Source organism: Zeus faber (assembly GCF_960531495.2).
Source record: "Zeus faber genome assembly, chromosome: 15".
NCBI lineage: Eukaryota > Metazoa > Chordata > Actinopteri > Zeiformes > Zeidae > Zeus > Zeus faber.
In genome coordinates this window covers 17,198,472-17,220,108 of record NC_137194.1, presented here as the reverse complement: position 1 = coordinate 17,220,108, position 21,637 = coordinate 17,198,472, and the positions used below count along the sequence as shown (strand labels likewise).

Here is a 21,637-nt window from a genome sequence, read left to right as displayed (position 1 = left end):
GGAAGAGGTTGGCGAAGAAGAAATGGGATAGTCAGAGAGATGAAGAAATTACAGGAGTACAAGCTGATGCGGCGCAAGGCAAAAAGAGAAGGGGCAAAGGAAAAGGCATACGACGAGTTGTATGAGAGGTTGGACAGTAAGGAAGGAGAAAAGGACTTGTACCGATTGGCAAGACAAAGGGACCAAGCTGGGAAGGATGTACAGCAGGTTAGGGTGATGAAGGATAATGATGGGAATGTGCTGACTAGTGAGGAGTGTGTTTTCAGAAGGTGGAAGGAGTACTTTGAGGAGTTGATGAATGAAGAAAATGAGAGGGAGAGAAGAGTGGATGATGTGGGGATAGTGGATCAAGAAGTGCAGCAAATTAGCAAGGATGAGGTGAGAACAGCATTAAAGAAGATGAAGAGTAGAAAGGCAGCTGGCCCAGATGATATACCTGGGGAGGCATGGAAATGTTTGGGTGAGATGGCAGTAATGAGACTGTTTAACACCATCCTGGAAAGGGAGAGGATAACGGAGGAGTGGAGAAGAAGTGTACTAGTACCCATCTTTAAGAATTAGGGAGACGTACAGAGCTATAGTAACTACAGGGGAATAAAGTTGATCAGCCACAGCATGAAGCTATGGGAAAGGGTAGTGGAGGCTGGTTAAGAGGAGAGGTCAGGATCAGTGAGCAGCAGTATGGTTTCATGCCAGGAAAGAGTACTACAGATGCAATGTTTGCTTTAAGAATGCTGATAGAAAAGTCCAGGGAAGGCCAGAGGGAGTTGCACTGCGTCTTTGTGGATTTAGAGAATGCATATGATAGGGTGCCGAGAGAGGAAGTATGGTATTGCATGAGGAAGTCAGGGGTGGCAGAGAAGTACGTAAGAGTTGTACAGGATATGTATGAGGGCAGTCAGACAGTACTGAGGTGTGCAGTAGGTGTGACGAAGGCATTCAAAGTGGAGGTGGGATTGCATCAAGGATCAGCTCAGAGCCCTTACTTGTTTGCAATGGTGATGGACAGGTTAACAGAATCAAATCAGGCAGGAGTCCCTGTGGACTATGATGTCGGATGACATTGTGATCTGTAGCGAGAGTAGGGAGCAGGTTGAGGAGAGCCTGGAGAAGTGGAAGCATGAGGCATTAGAGAGAAGAGGAATGAAAGTCAGCAGAAGTAAGACAGAATACATGTGCCTGAATGGGAGGGAGGGCGGCGAAAAGCTGAGAATGCAAGGAGTGGAGGTGGAGGAGGCCGATGAGTTCAAGTACTTGGGGTCGACCATCTAAAGCAGCGGAGAGTGCGGGAGAGAGGTGAAGAAGAGCGTACAGGCAGGGTGGAGTGGGTGGAGAAGAGTGTCCGGAGTGATCTGTGACAGAAGGGTTCTAGCAAGAGTGAGGGGGAAGGTCTACAGGACGGTAGTGAGACCAGCCATGTTGTACAGTTTGGAGGCTGTGGCTCTGACAAAAAGGCAGGTGGCTGAACTGGAGGTGGCAGAGTTGGGGATGTTGAGATTTTCATTGGGAGTGACAAGGATGGACAGGATGAAGAATGAGTACATTAGAGGGACAGCTCAGGTTGGACAGTTTGGTGGAAAAGTGAGATTGAGATAGTTTGGACACGTGTGTAGGAGAGATGAGAGTTACGTTGGGAGAGGGATGCTGAGGATGGAGCTGCCAGGCAAGAGGAAAAGAGGAAGGCCAAAGAGAAGGTTTACGGATGTGGTGAGGGAGGGCAAGCAGGCGGTTGGTGTAAGGGAGGAAGACGTGCAGAACAGAAGGTATTGGAGGCAGATGATCTGCTGTGGCGACCCGTAACGGGAGCAGGCGAAAGAGGATTCTATTTTTCATTTCATATTTTAATATAATTAATATTTGTGATTCTTAAAATCAATCACTGGCTGAGGACCTTCCTCACTAGGGATTTGATGCTTGTTTCAACTTATGATGTTCTTCTTGCTCTTTTATGTTTGTTTTTGTTTTTTTAAGTGAATATTTTCAACTTCAACTTCAATTGTGTTTTTGTTTTTCAAACGAAATACAGGTTTAAACTGACGTCAGAGGAGATTGCGCGTGTCGCGGCACGACGTCACAACGCTTTTACAGTTTGACGAACAGCTAAAACGCGTCGTCCGCAGTTGGTCACCGTCAGGTAAGCCGACTTGATAGCCGTGTCCTGTGGTTTTTGGTTTACAAATTCGATTTCTTAATAATAATAATAATAATAATAATAATTTAATTACCAATTACTTGAATTTGTAGGTTAGCCTTCCCAATGAGAGGCTCGTTTTACCAATCTCAGACTTGTAATGAAGTTCAAGTGGGTTCGCCTGTGCGTTGGGGAGCTGTTTTTACTCCGTGCCTTCGGTGTTTGGGATCATCATAGGAGCAGAAGCGATTTTCTTTGCGTTATCTTAAAAGAAGAAGCTTCCTTGTAACGCCGCATTTTAATTGCAGTCGGAAATCGATCTTTCGTACCGTCGGTGTTGCGTCGTACTCCGTTTACGACGCCGGTCATTTCTATCTTCAGGAGGACATCGGCCTCCGCAGCCAACGTGTGTTTTATTATTGTATATATATTTTCAAGCTTTTGAATGCTACAAGCATCCGAACGGGAGTTAAAACTACGGAGTGGCGTAGTTAGACGTTAGAATTATTGTCAAATTAAAACGACAAAAAGCAGATGCCCAGAAATTCTGCACTATTCCAATTTGGAGGTTGGGTTTTGCCGAGTTTTGATCTCAATTCAATGCAGCATGGGTGGTTGTTAGAACGTTGCATCCAGGTTCCCCCCTCAATTGTTGTCCGTTGGGGCTGTGTCGTTTCGTTGTTTTGTTTTGTTTTGTTTTGTTTTAGTTTTGTTTTAGTTTTAGTTTTCTAGGCTCGGCAGACGGAAGATGTCCCACAGCGTTGGAATTACCACCGGTCCATGCAAGCGGGCCTCTGCTGTGTCCACTCGGGCAAAAGAGGAGACGGGTATAAAATAATTATACTTTATTCATCATATCAGCAGCATTTTAAATATAGTTGCTGAAACAGGCCGCCAGGAGCATGATGAGAGCAAATTCACACGTCAGGATTCATTCAACGCGCTTCCGGGACCCACTTTAACCAAACTTCTGTTGGCACGGCGGCCATTTGGTGGTGCGTTTATTTTACTTTTCCCAGCGATGGAAAAAGCAGACTGTGACCCAGAGAAACTCCTACAGTGCCCCTATGACAAAAACCACCAAATCCGGGCCTGCCGCTTCCCTTACCATCTCATCAAATGCAGAAAGGTTGGTAGCGTTCACAGAAAAGTGTTCTCAGAGCAGTTTAAGGGCAATTTTTTGGGGGGGGGGGTGGAAATCTGCACCTCTCTGCGGCAAGATCTATGTATATTTGATATATCCACACAGTTATCCTCGTGAATGGATTCTTCTCAATTCCTCAAAATATGCACGTAGCAGGTGTAGGATATACTGATAAAATCCAATAACACTTTTTTTTCCAGAGATGCCTCTATGAAGTATTTGAGAATATTCTAGAGATGACCGTTGTTGCTTTCATAAGACGTTTACGCCCAAGAATATTTGAGAAACAATTATTAGTGATGTGGATATTACAACCGAGCACGCACTGTGGTGTCATTGACTGGAACAATCTGTGAAGTGCACTGAAGTGCATATAATAATAAAAAGTATTATTATTTTTGGTGAGATTACTTATTAAACTCATTGTTTACTGTGATGCCGCATTAAAGAAAACATTGAACTGTATTGTGGTATAACGATGGCCAATATTCCAGATGGTATCTAGTCTCGTATTACAATTTCACTACTTTGCCGCTCAGCCCCAACATGTTGGGACTGTCTGTACACGAGCAGCGTGATCAAAGTGCTCTGCTCAGACGTCCTCCGCTCAAACACTGAGAGGTTATTAATGGTCTCAACTAAACTTTTTTGAGATGTTTTGATCTGCAATGCTATATTTTAGTGATTAGAAATATAGGTGAAAAATAAATAAATAAACCCTCAATAGGGTGATAAGTATCGTGACATTATACGTCGTGTTGGTAGTCAATTTTGAGCAGTGATGTTGAGCTGTTAGTATTGATGAAAAGTGACGACGTCACAAAGTAAAACCTGAACAATTCAAATAGAAAAGTGATGTTTTTCGTTCACTCACGGGAACTCAATCGTGCAGGTTGGAGTGGAGACATTTTTCCGAACAGTTGTTTAGCGTAATGGACGGTGGAGGACGCCTCCTGGGTTTCCCTCCCGGGGGGTTCCCTCCTGGTTCTGAATATCTTCACATTGAAGGGGGTTTTGGTTGTTGTTGAATGAAATTGTCTTTTTGGCCTCGCAGAATCACCCCAAACTGGCCAGGGAGCTCAAGACCTGTCCCTTCAATGCTCGTCACCTGGTCCCGAAAGATGAGCTGACGCATCACGCGGCCATCTGCGTGGACAGAAAAGCTGTCAGCGCTGACTGCGGTGAGATTATTTGGATGCTCAAGCAGATCTTGCTCAAACTGGCTGGAGTGATAACCCAGTCAGTCTCTGTGGACAACTGTCTTTTATTTCATTTTTAATAGGGGATGATTCAGATGAGCCGTGCAAATGGCAGCTCCCCGTCTGTACTTGGACAAACCCAAACACCTTTGAGGATTGGGATAAAGGTAAAATAATTTATATTTTTGTAAAAACACCTTTTTATTTGTCATTGATTTAATGGCAATGTGAGGATGTGACAGTCCAGGTAAACATAAACAACCGTGTCTTGTGTATTTATTTTATTTCTTTTGCAGATGCCGACCATTTTGCTGCACCTTTTGTGTGGGGTGTATCCACATCTGCCACTGCAAGGTTTGCTGCTTTCACTCTATTTAAATTGTGAATATGTTGTCGTGAAACTGAACTGATGTTTTGACTTGTATGTTTTCAGCGTGCAAGCGGGCAGCACCTTGCAATATGAGCCCAACCTCACCTCTGGCCTGAGAGCGCCCAGGGTTTATCCATGGCCGTTACTGTAATGAGACATGATTCTTCTGAGGGACAAAAATGAGTGTAGTCATTTTCATTTTAGCATGTTGTAAATGTGCATGGTGTGGTGTTTTCTTTGATGCAGTTCAGTGTGATATGTTTTATACACCCCATGCAAATGTTGTTTTTTACTGCAAATACAATTTGCAAAGTTTGGTTGTCAATTGCATGTGTTGGCTCTGGTACTTTTATTTTTTTAAATGCATGGACATCTAACCTTTTCATATATTTATTTTAATGTTGTGAAAAAATACAAGTTTGATGCTTGGGTTTAATATTATTTTTTATTATTTTTTTAAACCTTAAACAAATGTAAATTGTAAACTATGTTCTTAGTTTTATTATTGAGAGTCCTGGGAAGGGGGGGGGGTGATACTTCTTCTAGTGGTTCCAGACATTCTTCCTAGGACTTTATAGGACTGATCACTCAGAATTGTTTTGAGCTTAGTGTCACATTCCTAATTTCAAGCTAAAAGTTCTTTAACTGTACATAAAGTGATCAGCATTGATATACTTTCCATAATGGTACATTCACGATCAAGACCTTTCTCTTCTATCACAAAATAGGAATATCTACTTTATAAAATCCATTTCCTGTTTTGAATTAGCGGTCACTCACATGGCTCATAATAAAACTGCTGCACCACTTGAGGGCAGTGCCCGTCTTTTTTTTTTATATTATTATTTTTTTATTAAATGTTTTTGATGGGGGGGTTAACTAGAGTGTACACGCATGCTTCCTCTAACAATAAAATCTCCACCATAGGCCGCCGTGCCGACAGAAGTTTAGTTAAAGTGGATCCCGAAAACACGTTGAATGAATCTTGACGTGTGAATCTGCTCTCATCATGCTCCTGGCAGCCTGTTTCAGTAGCTATATTTAAAAGTATAATTATTTTATACCCGTCTCCTCTTTTGCCCAAGTGGACACACCAGATGCCCACTTGCATGCCCTGGCGGTGTTTCCAACCGTGTAGGACATCTTCTGCCTGCACGAGCCTAGAAAACCAAAACAAAACCGGCCCAACGGACAACAATTGAGGGGGGAACCTAAATGCAAAGTTCTAACAGCCACCCATGCTGCATTGAATTGAGGTTGAAACTCTGCAAAACCCAACCTCCTAATTGGAACTTCTCAATTTTCACTTGGACTTGCAAGTTCTGAGTTAGTCTGAAATGCATGTTAAAGTAGCTGAAACGGGCTATGCATCCAGTCTTTAAAGCTTTGCTCTTACAGTATTGGTTTGCCCAGGGTTGCACTAACATCTGACATAACAAAGCTTAGTGTATATACTCCATATTCACTTAATATTTTGATATGTACATTGATTTAAGATTTCAGGATTTTTCAAAAGGGACTTCTTTGTCATGTGATCATGTAATGTTAATATTAACATTGTCTGATTAAAAATGCCACTGCGTCGTAAAATGCGTGAAGATTTCGGTCTCAAGAAGTCCGTCATAAATCTTTGTCCACGCGGCCTTTCAACACGCCATAAAACATTCATCACTTTTTAATTTGTAAATGGAAAAAAAATGTGGTCAGTGACAGGTGTGGTTTTGTAAAGTGATGATTTAATCCATCAATTATCACAACGTCATCAGAAATTGGGGAAAAAGATGTAAGTTAAAGCTAAAAGTGATTTCTGTCTGACTTTAAAGGTAGACATGTACCATTTGGGCTTCAAAATAACATCTAATAGTGTACATCACATAGCCAGAGATGCCCTCACCGGCTGAAACGAGAGCAAGATTTTTTTCTAGTTGCGACGGAGATTTCGGTATTGCAGCCACTCGTCTTTGACCCATCTTTTGCATAAGCCCATTTGACCCGTGTTGAGTGGCACCTCGCTCATCCGAGAAATTTGAGCCAATCAAGTCAGGGCATGTGGACAAAAGAGGGGGAGAATTATTACTTTTTTAAATCTGCTATTTAAAAAGAAAAGTGCTCTGTGTCATCATTTGTACACGTGGCAGGAAGGGAAAGCTATGATAAATTAACCGCTGATCCAAGACAGATTAGTGGCATTATTGATTTCATGTGATGATGACCGTCTATTTTTATGCAGGCTATTATGGGAAGTGTCTGGCAAGCCGCCGCCCGGCTATGTCCCCATGCTTCAAGTCAAAATATGACTCCTCAGAACATGAAGCACCCCACATTGCAAACGAGTAGTACTTGGGAATGGATGGATGGATAAAAGGATCTTGGTATGTCCATGAGCTGAAGATGGACTGACCTGGTTCTCACCCCAGTGCTAAATTGGTTTTCCTGATCAGTGAAAACATTGTGTCTCATGCTGCTGAGTATTTGGCAGAAGAATACTGTAGTGCCACGTAGACAGAGAACATATTAGAGTTAGAGTAACTCTGGTATTAGAGTCCCATGAATAAAATATTAAAACAAAAAGGCCAGAATTTGTCTGAGTGAATTGTTTTCTTACTTATGTCTGTCACACACATCCATAAGATTCCCCTAATTTTTTTTCTGATGAATTAAGATCTGCTGTCGATTCATTTTAATGATAATAACAAAGTAGGTTGTTTATAGAGCTCGGTGTGGTTGTCTGTCTTAGCAATAAACATCCACTGACTATTTAAAATCAATTGTTAAAAAAATCGATAAAATAATTTTTTTTATAGATGGATAAATAGATAGATGGATGATTGATAGATAAAAACTGATATCTGATTCATTGTATACAATTGATATAACTGATAATTGACATCAAGTTATTTTTTTTTTTTATTACCATTCTAAAAATCGATCAAGTGTTTAGTTAGTCGTATACGGCATGCATTTCTTTGTTTTTTTGCTTTTTGCTTTTGGATTTGAAAACGTTTTTGCTTACGGTACTTTAATAATTTACCTCAAAACAGCAGGTTGACGGTCTTATTTAAATTAAGATTATTATAGTATTAAGATCATTTAATGTCATTGCTCAATCAAAATAAATATCTTGCAGCACAAATGAATATATCTGCTTATTGATTCAAGACGGGTCAGTCTGTAAAACCATGCTTCTTGAGCTGGTTCGAGAGGGGTCAGTCAGTAAAACCATCATTCTAGAGCTGGTTTGAGTTAGATCAGTCAGTAAAACCATGGTTCTAGAGCTGGTTTGGGATAGATCAGTCAGTAAAACCATGGTTCTAGGGCTGGTTTGGGATAGATCAGTCAGTAAAACCATGGTTCTAGGGCTGATTCGAGACATCGCAGTCAGTAAAACCATGGTTCTAGGGCTGATTAGAGAAGGATCAGTCAGTAAAACCATGGTTCTAGAGCTGGTTTGAGACAGATCAGTCAGTAAAATCATGGTTCTAGGGCTGATTCGAGACGGGTCAGTCAGTAAAACCATGGTTCTTGAGCTGGTTCGAGACGGGTCAGTCAGTAAAACCATGGTTCTTGAGCTGGTTCGAGACGGGTTGGTCAGTAAAACCATCATTCTAGAGCTGGTTTGAGTTAGATTAGTCAGTAAAACCATGGTTCTAGAGCTGGTTTGGGATAGATCAGTCAGTAAAACCATGGTTCTAGGGCTGATTCGAGATGTGTCAGTCAGCTAAACCAATGGTTCTTGGGCTGATTCGAGACATCGCAGTCAGTAAAACCATGGTTCTAGGGCTGATTAGAGAAGGATCAGTCAGTAAAACCATGGTTCTAGAGCTGGTTTGAGACAGATCAGTCAGTAAAACCATGGTTCTAGGGCTGATTCGAGATAGATCAGTCAGTAAAACCATGGTTCTAGAGCTGATTGGTGAGGCCTCAGTCAGTAAAACCATGGTTCTAGAGCTGGTTTGAGACGTCTCAGTCAGTAAAACAGGGCTGATTGGAGACCTCTAAATCATTAAAACCATGGTTCTAGGGCTGATTGGAGACGGTGCAGTCAGTAAAACCATGGTATTAGGGCTGATTGGGGACGCTGCAGTCAGTAAAACCATGGTTCTAGGGCTGATTGGGGACGGTGCAGTCAGTAAAACCATGGTATTAGGGCTGATAGGGGACGGTGCAGTCAGTAAAACCATGGTATTAGGGCTGATTGGGGACGGTGCAGTCAGTAAAACCATGGTTCTAGGGCTGATTGGGGACGGTGCAGTCAGTAAAACCATGGTTTTAGGGCTGATTGGGGATGTCTCGGTCAGTAAAACAGGGCTGATTCGAGACGTCTCTGTCAGTAAAACCATGGTTCTATGGCAGAGCATTGACCTTGTGGGACTGGTCGTGCCCGCGCTGCAACTAGGACAAACTGCATGTCCAAGTGAAACTGAAGCTTCCCTGCCACTTTTTTTTTTAAATTTCAACATGCTCATCTTCTCACAGTCGACACCATGCAGTGTGCAGTGGTTCTCTTGTCGTTCTGAAAAACGTGCCAATTAATAAGTCGCTTGCAGCCGGACCTTTTAACCCTACCAGCTCTATAGCGCCGCAGTGACTAAGGTGTCGGTGTTGAGGAACATTTGGACGCATTCTGTCATTTTGGCCATTGAGCCTACAGTGGTACCTCGACTTACAACTGCATCTACTTACGACTAATCCAAGATAGGAGTACCAATAGTCGCGAAAATTTGTATCGACTTGCGACCGACTGCTCCAAGATACGACCGTGGAAATTTGCAGTTGGCGCATCGGCACCCAGTCAGCAGTCAGTCAGCAGTCAGTCAGCCGGCGACCTACATCGTGTGTGCACGTAGTTCGTGGCTTATCGATATTTTTTTCATGTTTACTGTGTTTGTGCTGTGTATTTTGTTTATTTTCACCCTTCATGATGACTCCTAAGAAGAAGGATGATGGGAAAAAGAAAAAGGCAATGACTCCCATTGAAACTAAGAAGGAAATCATAGAAAAATTGCTTCGACATACGACTGTTTGAACATACCACCGTTCTTATAGAACGAATTACAGTCGTAAGTCAAGGTACCACTCTATCAGTGTGCATCAACCCACATATAACTTTTGTAATCAGAGTGATGGTGGCTTTATCCAGTTACTTTTTCTGGAGTTCGTCCAGGAAGGTTGCTGCGTCCTCCAACTCTGCATGTCGGGTTACAGTACGGCGCCATACGGTTTCTTTGATAACCTGCAACTCAAGCAAGAAAGATTTTCCAGTTGGTCACTCCATCAGAGTATTCTGTTGCCGGGTACGACTTTTTTACGACAAAATCCATCCAGTACAGTGCTGAAGTTCATTCAGATCGGGTTTCTTCTTGCTGCTCTCCTCGTGACAAGGCATAAAAGCTTCTGAATCACAATCCCTCTCTCAACAAGTATTCAAACTTACTCAACATTTGACCAAAGCCTGACAATGAACTCTGTTGTTTTAGGGCAATTTCTACATGCCGGATGGTGGTACCAGTTCATTGATCGTAACTATTAATCAACAAACCCAAGCTGAGGACTTGAAAGTAAAATTCTATCTTGCAATTCCATATAACTGTTGTACCCCCCCCCCCCCCCCCCCCACACACACACACACACACACACACACTACAGCGCTCTCCATTAATATAATAAACAACTATAATAATTGTAAAACCAGCCTAACTACAGCTAGGATGAGGGTTTCCCTGAGTTGCTAGGCAAAGGTTTACGCCACTTCATTATCATCTGTGCAATCTATTAATAATCTTTCACAGCTTTGACTTAAAGCGCCTTTTACCACAGCAGTGGTAACAGTGTTGGTTTGTACTCTCATATTGTACCATCCACGTGTTTATAGAGGATGCTTGGCTGTGACTGTGACATATACCGGTTTGATACTGTGTGAAATGTACTGATTGTAAGTCGGCTAAATGACATAATTACGTTACAGGACATTTCATGTCATGTAAGTAAGTGGTGTGGATCACTTGAGAGCGTGAAGGGGATTCCACAGACTTCTAAAAAGATCCCAGCACATGACTGGGTTTGGGGGGCTGTGCAGGTTACCAGCACTGATCTGTTTTTTTTTTTTAGTCACACTTTCATCACGCTTGTCTTCCGCCTGCGTTTTGTAAAACATAACGTGCATAACGTACATAAAGGTGCATTGAAGGTTGAGAACTTGAACTCCACTTGCAGACTAACTCACTCCTAAATGCAATGGCACATACTTGTAAATACTCTGTGTTGTATGCCCAGCGTGCTGACAGCACAGGTAAAAAAAAAAAACAAATACAAAAAAAAATAAAAAACACACACAAATATTGAGAATGGGTCATTTTGATTAACCTGCAGTTGTTATACAAAATGTCAACACCGATACATCCACTCAAACTGTCGTACTGTGAATGAAATTCTACCATCTTTATTCGTATGGTTAAGCTTAAATGAAACTCAGTGCATATGGTATATTGAAAACAGATGTGTCTATGAGCATCTAAGACTGTTTCTGCATCAGTTGCTGTATGATATGTTTCATGTGTTTCCATGATCACATCACATGATAATATTACTATTTAGGACATTTTAGCATACCGAGTCCATGTAGGGCTCTCTGAAATCCTCATCTGAACGCAGCTTGAGCGTCTGAACCACTTTTTCAAAATAAAAAACATAAAGATGGGTCAAGTATTATTCAATATTTTAGTTACAAGTAGTATTCCATAAATTCTTTTTTTTACATTTTAAAATGGCATCCATAAAAAAAATACACATTATTGTAGCAAAAAACATGGTATTAGTCTCCAATTACCTTTTGAAATAATGGTTCAAAACGTAGTTGGTTTTGTATCTGCAACTATTAAAGCTTTTTTTTTTTTTTACTGTCTTTTAAACTTAAACACAAAGTGTTCAGTTTGTTTTCTAGGTTGTCGCATAGCTTCAAAATATAACAACAGTCGTATCACAGACTATCAATGACACTTTCTTTTTCAGAATGGCAGGGTGTCCATGAAAATCTTATCCACTATAGGCGGTGGTGGAACAAGATCCTCCAATTTCAAGTAGAAGATGCGCTGGAGGCCTTGCGTGCAGAGGGTCCTGAGCTCCGGGAGCTTCCCGAGAAGCCTGGACAAATAATTGGGCCGTACAGAGTCGGCGCCACAACCAGAGACATGATCTTTGAGGCAGGTTATCAGCTGGTTCTGCAAGTCCTCCACACGCTTTGGCTCCTTGAGACCATGGCGATCTGTCGGAGATAATAGGAAAACGGTTAAATTCATGAAGATTTACTGTCAACTCCAAGCCACCAAGAGCGAATGTATAGAAATGTCCAGTTAAGCCCCCTTCTGCCCCGGAATAAAACTCACCGGCGATTATAACCAGAGTTGTGAGGCAGGCGAAGGAGGACACGTCCAGTTTCATACGATGGAGGCCTTGGGAAAACTCCATGATGGAGTCAATCCAGTCTCCAAACCCTCGAACACACTGGGTCTTGTGAAGAATGACGCCGTTGCAAAAGATGAGCTGGTCCGTGTCTGGATTGGACCTTCCACAGAAACAAATACAAAGAAGTTTATCAAAGGTAATGCAGATGCAATACTGTGTGTATCATAGTGGGCTGACTGGTTGCAATCAGCAATAAACCAAATCTACCTCCAAACCCTGCTCACCTGTACGCCAGCCGCAGGATAAACAGTTCGACAAATGCAGACTCCAGCAGCAGCTCCTGGTCCTCGGAGCAGAACTCGGAGAAGCCGGCGACGCTCTCCGCCCACTTCCTGATGACTTGCATGGAGGCTGTGAGAAGGTCGTAGAACTGTTTGATGTCGCCAGCATCCTCCTTCTGAGACAAGCCGACAAACATCTCCTGGTACTGGATGGAGAGACATATCCACAAATGATATTTTTTTCCTGTTTAAAGGGGACCTATTATGGAAAAACTCACTTATTCAGTGCTTGTGCGCATACATTTGGGTCTCTGATGGGCCTACTAATACACATAACTGTGAAATAAGACAACCCCCACCCAGAGTCGCATCACTCTGGGTGGGGACCAGCCCACTGTACGCTCAGCGGTAATAAAATATAAGCAATAAAAATAAAAACCAGCAAAATTTTTATTTTTTATTGTAGATGTATTTATTTCACTTGCTTTTCCGACATTAACTGAATGAAACAAAAAAACAAAAAAGTCCGGTGACGTCCCTTCAGAGTTCCTATAAGCAGTGCGAATGCAACCAGAAAAAAAGCCCTTGAAGGTATGTCGTGCTCAGGGGGCCTCCCCAGTTCCTAGTTCCCCTCAGTCCCCAACTGTTGGGTGCCAAAAATTCCCATTGTGCCTCAGTAGAATAAGAACTTCTGAGTAACCATCTGAGTAACTCCACCAACGGCTGGAGAAATAACACAGGAACTACTCTACTACTGGCTTCACAGACCAGCACAAATCTTTTAAAAGAAATAGGAATTAATACCAACTGTCTGTGACAAAACTGCAGACGAGGGAAATGTTATTATTTAAAAGATAATTGTGCTGTGTGTTTCTTTCCAAACAAATGATTATATAAATATCGATAATAAAAAATGTGTATTCAGCAAGTTGACAGTAGGCTGAGCCACCCCATCCGCAGCGGAACAAACGGAACAAACATTTCAATGAGGCCTTGTAGATCTAATATGAGTGAAGATTCAGCAGCTGGATTGTTTATATCTTGCCTCAAATTTGCTAAGAAACAGATTTTGTTGGACTGCTACGGTGAAAGAAGTGAAAGTTTACATACTTCATACAGAACTTACGCTTACAGAACTGGGGCAAACAATGGGTGTGGGGAAGCAGCAGCATTTTAACTTAAAGTGACACACACACACACACACACACACACACACACACACACTGAAACAGCCCGTCCAGAGCAGGAGGCTTTATGGAGGCATGTTAGAATGACTAGAATGCATAATCTGAGTGGTATTTTCAGCATTTTCATTGGTTTGACCTATCGCACAAACCAATGCATCGATCCGTCGTCTCTCACCTTCGAGTAGTCCAGCTTTCCGATGCCGGGGTTGGAGTCGATGTGCGCCCTCACCAGGGAGGCGATCATGCTCGCCGGTGACACGGCGCTCGTGGAGTCCTGGGCGGTTTTGGGCTTGGAAGGCAGGCGACCTCTGCGTCCTTTAAGGCTGTCTGTTCTCACCACTGAGGGAAATAGTGACACGCAGAGCGTTCGGTGTAAGGTTTCCCCTGCTACAATTCACCTTTCTCAATTTCTTTCTTTCTAATTGTTTAACTTTTTAAAGTCGCAAGTCAAACTTGCGTAACGAACCCAAGTATGCACAATGACTCAAAGCTTGCTTATCGTGGACATGTCATTTTTTAATAACATCGATGACCATACCTTCCTTGACCATGCCCACAGCCAGGCACTTCTGAAAACGGCAAAATTGGCAACGGTTTCTTCGCCTCTTGTCCACCGGACAGTCCTTGTTGGCGAGACAAACATACTTGGAATTCTTTTGTACCGTACGCTGCAAAATGAAGAACAGGAAAGACGGTTGTAGTCTTTTGATTAATAACGTTTTTGAAAACATTTTTTCCCATTGAAAAGTTCCAGGATTTCAAAATGCAAGATGCGAACCAAAAGGCCGGATGTGATTACCTTGAAAAACCCTTTGCATCCCTCACAGGTCCGAACCCCATAATGCTGACAGGAAGCGTTGTCGCCACACACGGCGCAGCAGCCCTCGTTCCCAGAGGGACTTCTCGTTTTGGGCGACAGGCCTCCGTCTGGCTGCTCAGTACTCGCTTGCTCCATGACCATGTGGGAAAAGGCCAGGGCCGATGATTCTTGTTGGGTCAGCGCGAAAGGGTCCGGCTCGGCCAACTTGGACTGACCCAACAGCGGCATGTCCTCCACAGATGGTGAACCAAAAGTGAAGTAAGAGGGCGGATGGGACACCAGAGCCTTATCGGCTCCCCAGTATCCCGGTGTGGGAGAGTAGGGGCCGAAGGCTGAGTCCCAAGGGGCGGCGGCGGCAGCCGGCTGAGTCTGGAACCCGGGCGTTGAGGGAGACGAGGCCGACGCGGGGCTGCCAAAATAGTCAGAGCCCCCCGATGAAAGGGTCTCATCCAGGTAACTCAGCGTGAACGTTCCGGGAAAGCAGCCAGAGACCTGGAAGTCGTCGAGCTTGAACAGGGGCTCCTGGGCGGAGGGCGGCGCGCTCGACGCGGCGGTGACCTGACACAAGTAGGCGTCAAAGTCGTCCGTGTAAGCTCCCACCGCTGAGGTGATGCTCGGCGGGGACAGGAGGTGGTCCCGCTGGCTTCTCATGTCCAGGGACCAGCGGGAGGCGCAGTCCATGCTCTGAAGCTCCGAGGTGCAGACGGTGTTCTCAAAAGGCTGAGATCCACGCTGGGGCTGCACACAGGTCATGTCTGTGGAGGATGAGTAAAGTTTAAACGAACAATATCGCAGATGAAAACAAACAAACTTAGTCGAAGCGGTGCAAGTTCAATCAAACAATGTGAGGGGCGGGGGTTCAAAGTTTCCATGACTTCCATTGACAAACTGAGACATTATTCAATGGTTTAGCCTCAATTCTTACTGTACCTCCATTCTATTTCTTATGCATTTCAAAAGCTGTATATTTTAAGACAGAACATACAGTGTCTTCCCTTGTGTGATCACAACTTTGTTAATCTGTTGCTCTAATCTTTCACGGCAATTCCATATTTCTTCTCATATGAACGGGTCTCTAAATAATAGTTGACTTACAGTTGAATTTCAAAAGGGAGACTAAAAAAACACCGTCATTTTCAAGGGTATTTCAATTGAAAAACCATCAAACAGTAGATTTCTTACCTGTAAGGTTCTTCCACAGAGGTTTTAAACTGTCTATAATCCAGAGAGTGTGTCAGGACTCATCTCCTCGCGTTGCAGAGTGAGGAACAGCCCCTCTGTCCTGGGCTGCACAACACATTTATAGCATCAGTGAAGTTTACCCATTACGTCAGAGGGTTGTTTCCAAACAAGGGTGCGAGGGGGCGCGGCTTTCCAGCCGCTGGCCAATCAGGTCGCGTACGTGGAGAAAGTCACTGGATGACGCACTCGTGGGATTCCGTTGACGTGCTTAACTGAAAAGAACCACAGCATTGTATTCCTAACACGCACATACGTACTCTCACAAGCACACGCTCGCGCTCGCAGACACACGCACACACACACACACACACACACACACACACACACACACACACACACACACACACACACACACACACACACACTGCGCAGGGCTGCACGGGCTGGCTCACACACTCGTAGTTCCTGTATGGAAAACAAAAGTTATTCTATTCTATTCTGTTCTATTCGTAATTAACTTGCCATACAAACAATGACAAATAATATTCAGTGCTTTTTGTCCACCAGGGACTGGCTGGCTTTTACACTGGCATTTTCGAGTCATCAACTTTTAAAAAGTTATGAAATTTGTAAACTACATTTGTTAGGTGTTTGAAATGGACTCGAAAGTAAGGAATTACGATGCACATTTTAAGTTGGGACGTTTATTTATTCTTTGTTTATGTTTTTAAAGTTGACTCAATGCTTTTTGTTTTGTCCATTTACCAATAAAAATCGGATTAAAATGTGTTTTTTTTATTTGTACACCCTCATATGCATTCTACCGACTCAAAGGGATTTCTGCTCTAGCTTGCCTGTACTGGACCTGAAGGTCAGCTGGCATGATAATAAGATGAAACATATCTGCCCCCATGGTGTGGCCAACATGTCCCTCTTTTTCGTCAAGAACTGTAGGAACTTAACTTTTAACAGTGGATACTAAGGGACCTATTTTCCACAATCCCACTCTCCAGGTTGGCTGCCAGATGCTGACAAATGAGGCATTTATTTGTATTTAGGTTTCATAGGCCCATAGACACTTTTTTTTTTACTTGTAAGCAAAGCCTTTATTTTATTATTACGACTAATATGCACAAGGATACCAAGAACATTTTATGGCCTGGACTAAATAGAACCTGGCATTGATGTTGCCACTGAATGGCATTCATAGGGGAGGCTACAAGCTGCAAAGGAAGAAGTTGGCCCCAAGTTTGCATATTCATACGGAACCACGCCAGCAGGCAAGAGACATTTCAACAAGTGAATTAACAAAGTGGGAAAATGTGAATTTCCCAGGGCACTGGGAGGAACCAATAGATTGCGCTGAATTTGTTTCCTAATTGTTGCGCACAGCCATGTTTAAGATTTATGGTTAGACATTTTGCAATTAGATCCCAAAATAAATAACTATGTATTGGCTTCAGGAGCTTATTACTCTTTGCCCTCAAGTCAAAACTATTCCACTGAGGAGCTTCACTGGTGATGTCATTACAGCAGCAGAGCTTGTTCTTCTTCTACAGTACTGTATATACTGCTGCAGATCAGTAAGGCCTGAATCAAGGGTTCCCAAACTGCAGTTCATGGCTCCCAATTCCTTGGAGGAATTGCAGAGGTCTGCAGCAAAATTCTCTATATATTCTATATATTCTTTGATAATTGTATTAATCTTAAGAAATGGATTTACCTTATTTATTTAACAAAACATTTAAACCCCATCACTCTCTCAAACATGATTCTAAGATATAATTCCGAGGGGGGTAGCCTTTAACTGCATTCAGAAATGACATGTTGCCCATTTGTGTGACAAATAGCATAACGTTCACGCACACACGTGTACGTTACGTATTGTGTGAAAATCTGCCACCTGTTGCCCTCCCAGGGTGCTATATTTGTATTGGACAGCTGTTTGTCCTTGTTCAGAAACCCTGTGCTTCCTCGCCTCGAACCCCCTCATCCACATCCGCGCACTCTGACTCTGTTGTTCAGCTCCAATGTGATTGTAGAACTTAGGGACAAAAGAGGGGTAACGAGGGTAGGAGAAGGGATGACTGGCAGAGGGAATGGGTGCTTTTAGAACACCTGGGGTGACCTCGGCTGACCAGACGTCATCTTCAAATAGGCACAGGGGCCTACCAGCTGTTAACTGATAAAAGCTCAAACATACACTTGATTTTCCGTTCAGTCAGATTTTAAAAATATAATAATAAAAAGTATTATTATTTTTGGTGAGATTACTTATTAAACTCATTTATTTATTTATTTGTTTGTTTGTTTACTTATTTATTTAAAGTGTGTAAAAATAAAATATGTATTTCATTCTTTTCTTATCGCTATTATTCTTTTTTTTTTTTTTTTTTTTTTTTTTTTTTTTAATGAAATCAATAATTATTTGTATTTATTTGAGACAATAAAATAATCACAAGATAAAGTGGCACGTAACGCCTTCGCTTCGGGGTGAGCGTGGCTGTGACGTCACGCTTGGACGTGTCATGTGACCGCATGCGCGCTCTCGCTGCCGATGCGAGCGCGCCTGCTGGGGGTTTCTGTCACCCGCGCTCCTAATCAGGTTGGATTTGCGTGGCTGCCCGGCTCACACACATACACACACACACACACACACACACACCAGTAAGAGGCCGCGGGAGCAAACGAAATGGACGCTTTAAAAATAGGCATCATAAAGTCACCGCCCTTGATCTGCACCACCGACGAGACGGGCGGCAAACGGCGCCTGCGCCCCCTAGTGGCGCAAAAAACAAACAAAACAAAAAAAAAAAAAACAGGACATTTACGTTTATGTTCTTCACGCGGATCGTTTTACGGTTTTCCGTCCGATGGAACTGAATTCATACCGCATGTTTGATATTTGTCGTCGTTTAAGAAATGACTTGATCTTTTATCAATTATCAGCGATGATTTTAAGTAAAAGTTATGTGAGAAAATATTTTGAAATGAATGGCATAATCCTTAAATATGTAAGCACAATCGTATCCTCTTTTTGTTGAGATATTCAAGATTCAAGATTCAAGATTCAAGATTTTTATTTGTCACATACATATACATACTTCCATACATATATGCAGTGAAATGTAATGCAACGCACCCGGTGATAGCACACAATAAGTCCTAGGAAAAAGTACAAAAATAAAATAAAATAAAAAGTAGAAAATGCCTTTCTAATAGACCGACTAACTGACTCCTAAAACGTAATACAGTAAGTGGAATACTTATAGAGTAAGATAAAAAATATATAGAATAAAATACAATAAAAAATAAATTGAAATAAAATGGAATAGGTTGAAGGAATATGGCTATGTATATACAGATATAATATAAATGACATTTAAATAACACCGGGATCAATTTGCATAAATAACTTTAAATGAGGTTAGGCATACCAATAAAAAAAACCATCATTCTCTGGAAGGAAATCATTGTTTCCTGTATAGATTGACTCTGGCATACTCATCTTGACAAAGGTTAAAGGACTGCTCGGATGACATTGTTGGTAATGTTTGACGTGTAGCCTCCCAAATTCCCACCAGCGGTAAATAAAGATCGCTTTGACCCAAATCACCCGGTCCACACGGCGAACAGTCATGTGCCACGCGTCAGCTGCTTCCACGGCACAACCGCTGACCGCGGCCGAGGCCCCGTGTGAGATCTCGCTTCCAGGGACCGAGACACATTTTGGTCGCTGTGAATTCACAGGGCTACAGGTCATGAATGACCCGGTTGAAGAATTTAGTGTTCTGGAGCGTTGTTTAGTGTATGTCCGAGTGTCAGGCCATTGCCAAAAACATATGTGAGCATTTAAAAAACGTGGGTTATCTTACACCGATGGGACGCACACGTGTGGATACAATAAGTTGACCTGCTGTTTTGAATTGGATTATTTTCTTATACACACAGCACATATCACTGATGCACCGCTAGGGGGCAGCATGGTGGCGTAGCTCATAGGTGCAGGCATTTTTTAGTAATAGTTTTTTTTATGGCAAGGCTCTTGGAAGGTTTAACTCTCTGGCTGACACATGTATTGTATATATTTTATGCTATGTGGTTTAATATTTAAGTGGAACAAATTCAAACAGGCACCCACCATCACGAGTGTAGCTGTGTAAATAAATCTATTAAAACATGTAAAACAATAAAAATAAAAAGATATGAATATAAATAAGACTTCGCGGACGCCTAGGGGGCCCGCGCACCCCAGTTTGGGAACCTTCGACAAAGCTAAGCAGCCTAACCTTGTGTGAGCACATCCAATGGACTGGAGCATCAATTGGTTCTAAAAGAAAGACGATGAAACGTTTGACTTGTTCAACTACTCCAAATAGGTCAGGACAGAGTGGGGGCAACGGTAGGTTTAGCCAATCATCAATATGTCACTGTACGGTAATGACACATAAATACCGTTGGTGTCGGCCGGCGGAATTATGTGTCTTACGAAGAGCTTTCCATTTTGGACGTAGAAGACCCGACGGTGGAGTTGACAATCTCGGGCCTTTCACCCAAAAAGTAAAGTGGGCCGATAAGACATTGCCGCCCATTCATCGTGGGCATTTCTCTGGAATTTGAAATTGCGTCCTCTATCTTCACGCTTGGCTTTCGTCACCCAGGGCCACAATGTCTTTGCTGTCATTGTTTTTGAGGTCACAAGAATGTCCCCATTCAGACATCCCACTCACACATTCCTGCCTCGCCCGGTGCCCACTCACACACACACACACACACACACACAGGGCCGCATAGAGCCCAGGGAGGGTTCATATCTAGGGAGAATTGTAACGGATCGTACAACCTCATTTTATTATTCATTTTCATATTTGTCACCCGTTAAACACCGGTAGCTGCGGTGTCTCTTCTCTGTTTCTTGCCGTCCATGTCCAGTTAAGTGAGGTCGCTGTAGTGTTTTGGTTTTTTTTTGCTCCGGTCTCTCTGCCCTCTCCAAGCAGAGGTGTGGACCAGGCCGAAGAATCCTGACGGGCCATTTTTTTCCCCCAAGGTCCCTCGGGAAAACGGTCAGGAAGAGTTATGAGAGGCCCAAAACGCTCGGCCCCCGTCAGGGGAAGGAAAGCGGGGCCGCGGACCCGCTCCATAATCTCTGACAGGCCCGCACGGTGGCTGCGGTGCAGGGGCCCGTGGCGTGCATTTTGTTTTGGTCCGGCTCCAGCTCCGGGACAATGGCCATCAGTGACTCACACACACGTGGTGCTCTTGGGCCGTCTTTGGCTCCATCTCTTAGGGCTTTTTTTTTTTTTTTTTTTTATGAATTTCCTCTTGTTTTTCCAGATACAGCTCCGGGATAAAATAGCTGTGTTATTGTCTCAAAGTTTCCTGGACCTGTTCAAGGTCAAGAAGTGATGTTTGAGAGTGAGTTGGAAACTTTACACATGGCGTATGCACATCATGGCTGGTGGCACCGAGCCAAGTTGAGTCCCCCAAACACAAGGTCCTGCTTATTACTCATTATTACAGCATAATTTCAGTTGTATAGAGTGCGTATTACCACTGGCATCCATTACCACCATTGAGGCACGATACAGCTTCCACAGTGTGCTTATGACTTGGTCTGTGCCTGAGTCCCGTGGTGCCACAGTGGCTCAGTGGTTAGTGCTACTGCTCTTCACAACAAGACTGCAATTCCAAAAAGACTGTGGCTGGTTTGCTGACGAGTGGCCTTTCTATGTGCTGTTGGCACGGACTATGGCCGCTTGCTCCTCCTAATAGTTGGTTGAAAAAGATGGGTAAAAAGCTGAAAGACCGTTCTGGGGTATGATGGCTGGATCCGCCATTAATTCTGGTGTTTGTATATTGGAATATTTGGAATATTCCTCTCATGGACGTGAACATCAGGACACATTGAGTTGCTTGAATGTG

The 21,637-nt window shown here is 43.0% G+C and overlaps 2 protein-coding genes across 2 annotated transcripts; one reads left to right on the top strand and one right to left on the bottom strand.

Moving 5' to 3' along the window:
* Positions 1-3,152: 3,152 nt before the first annotated feature.
* gtsf1 (gametocyte specific factor 1) lies at positions 3,153-5,017 on the top strand (the record flags this gene model as incomplete). Its single annotated transcript, XM_080015682.1, has 5 exons — positions 3,153-3,260; positions 4,330-4,456; positions 4,558-4,641; positions 4,771-4,828; positions 4,908-5,017. The coding sequence occupies 5 exons, from the start codon at positions 3,153-3,155 to the stop codon at positions 4,993-4,995; spliced, it is 465 nt and encodes a 154-aa protein (XP_079871808.1). The 3' UTR covers positions 4,996-5,017.
* Positions 5,018-11,261: 6,244 nt separating this feature from the next.
* nr4a1 (nuclear receptor subfamily 4, group A, member 1) lies at positions 11,262-15,821 on the bottom strand. The gene is made up of 7 exons (XM_080014723.1): positions 15,716-15,821; positions 14,513-15,288; positions 14,252-14,381; positions 13,889-14,052; positions 12,530-12,732; positions 12,227-12,405; positions 11,262-12,105 (listed from the first exon to the last, which is right to left on the bottom strand). The coding sequence occupies exons 2-7, from the start codon at positions 15,284-15,286 to the stop codon at positions 11,849-11,851; spliced, it is 1,707 nt and encodes a 568-aa protein (XP_079870849.1). The 5' UTR covers positions 15,287-15,288; positions 15,716-15,821; the 3' UTR covers positions 11,262-11,848.
* Between the last annotated feature and the right edge of the window lie 5,816 nt (positions 15,822-21,637).

Coding starts and splice junctions, on each gene's coding strand:
- nr4a1 (XM_080014723.1), bottom strand. CDS start 15,286: ATGACCTGTGTGCAGCCCCAGCGTGGATCTCAGCCTTTTGAGAACACC. Junction 14,053..14,251: donor TGTGGGCATGGTCAAGGAAG/GTATGGTCATCG, acceptor TATTTCCCTCAG/TGGTGAGAACAGACAGCCTT. Junction 12,406..12,529: donor ATCCTGCGGCTGGCGTACAG/GTGAGCAGGGTT, acceptor TTTCTGTGGAAG/GTCCAATCCAGACACGGACC.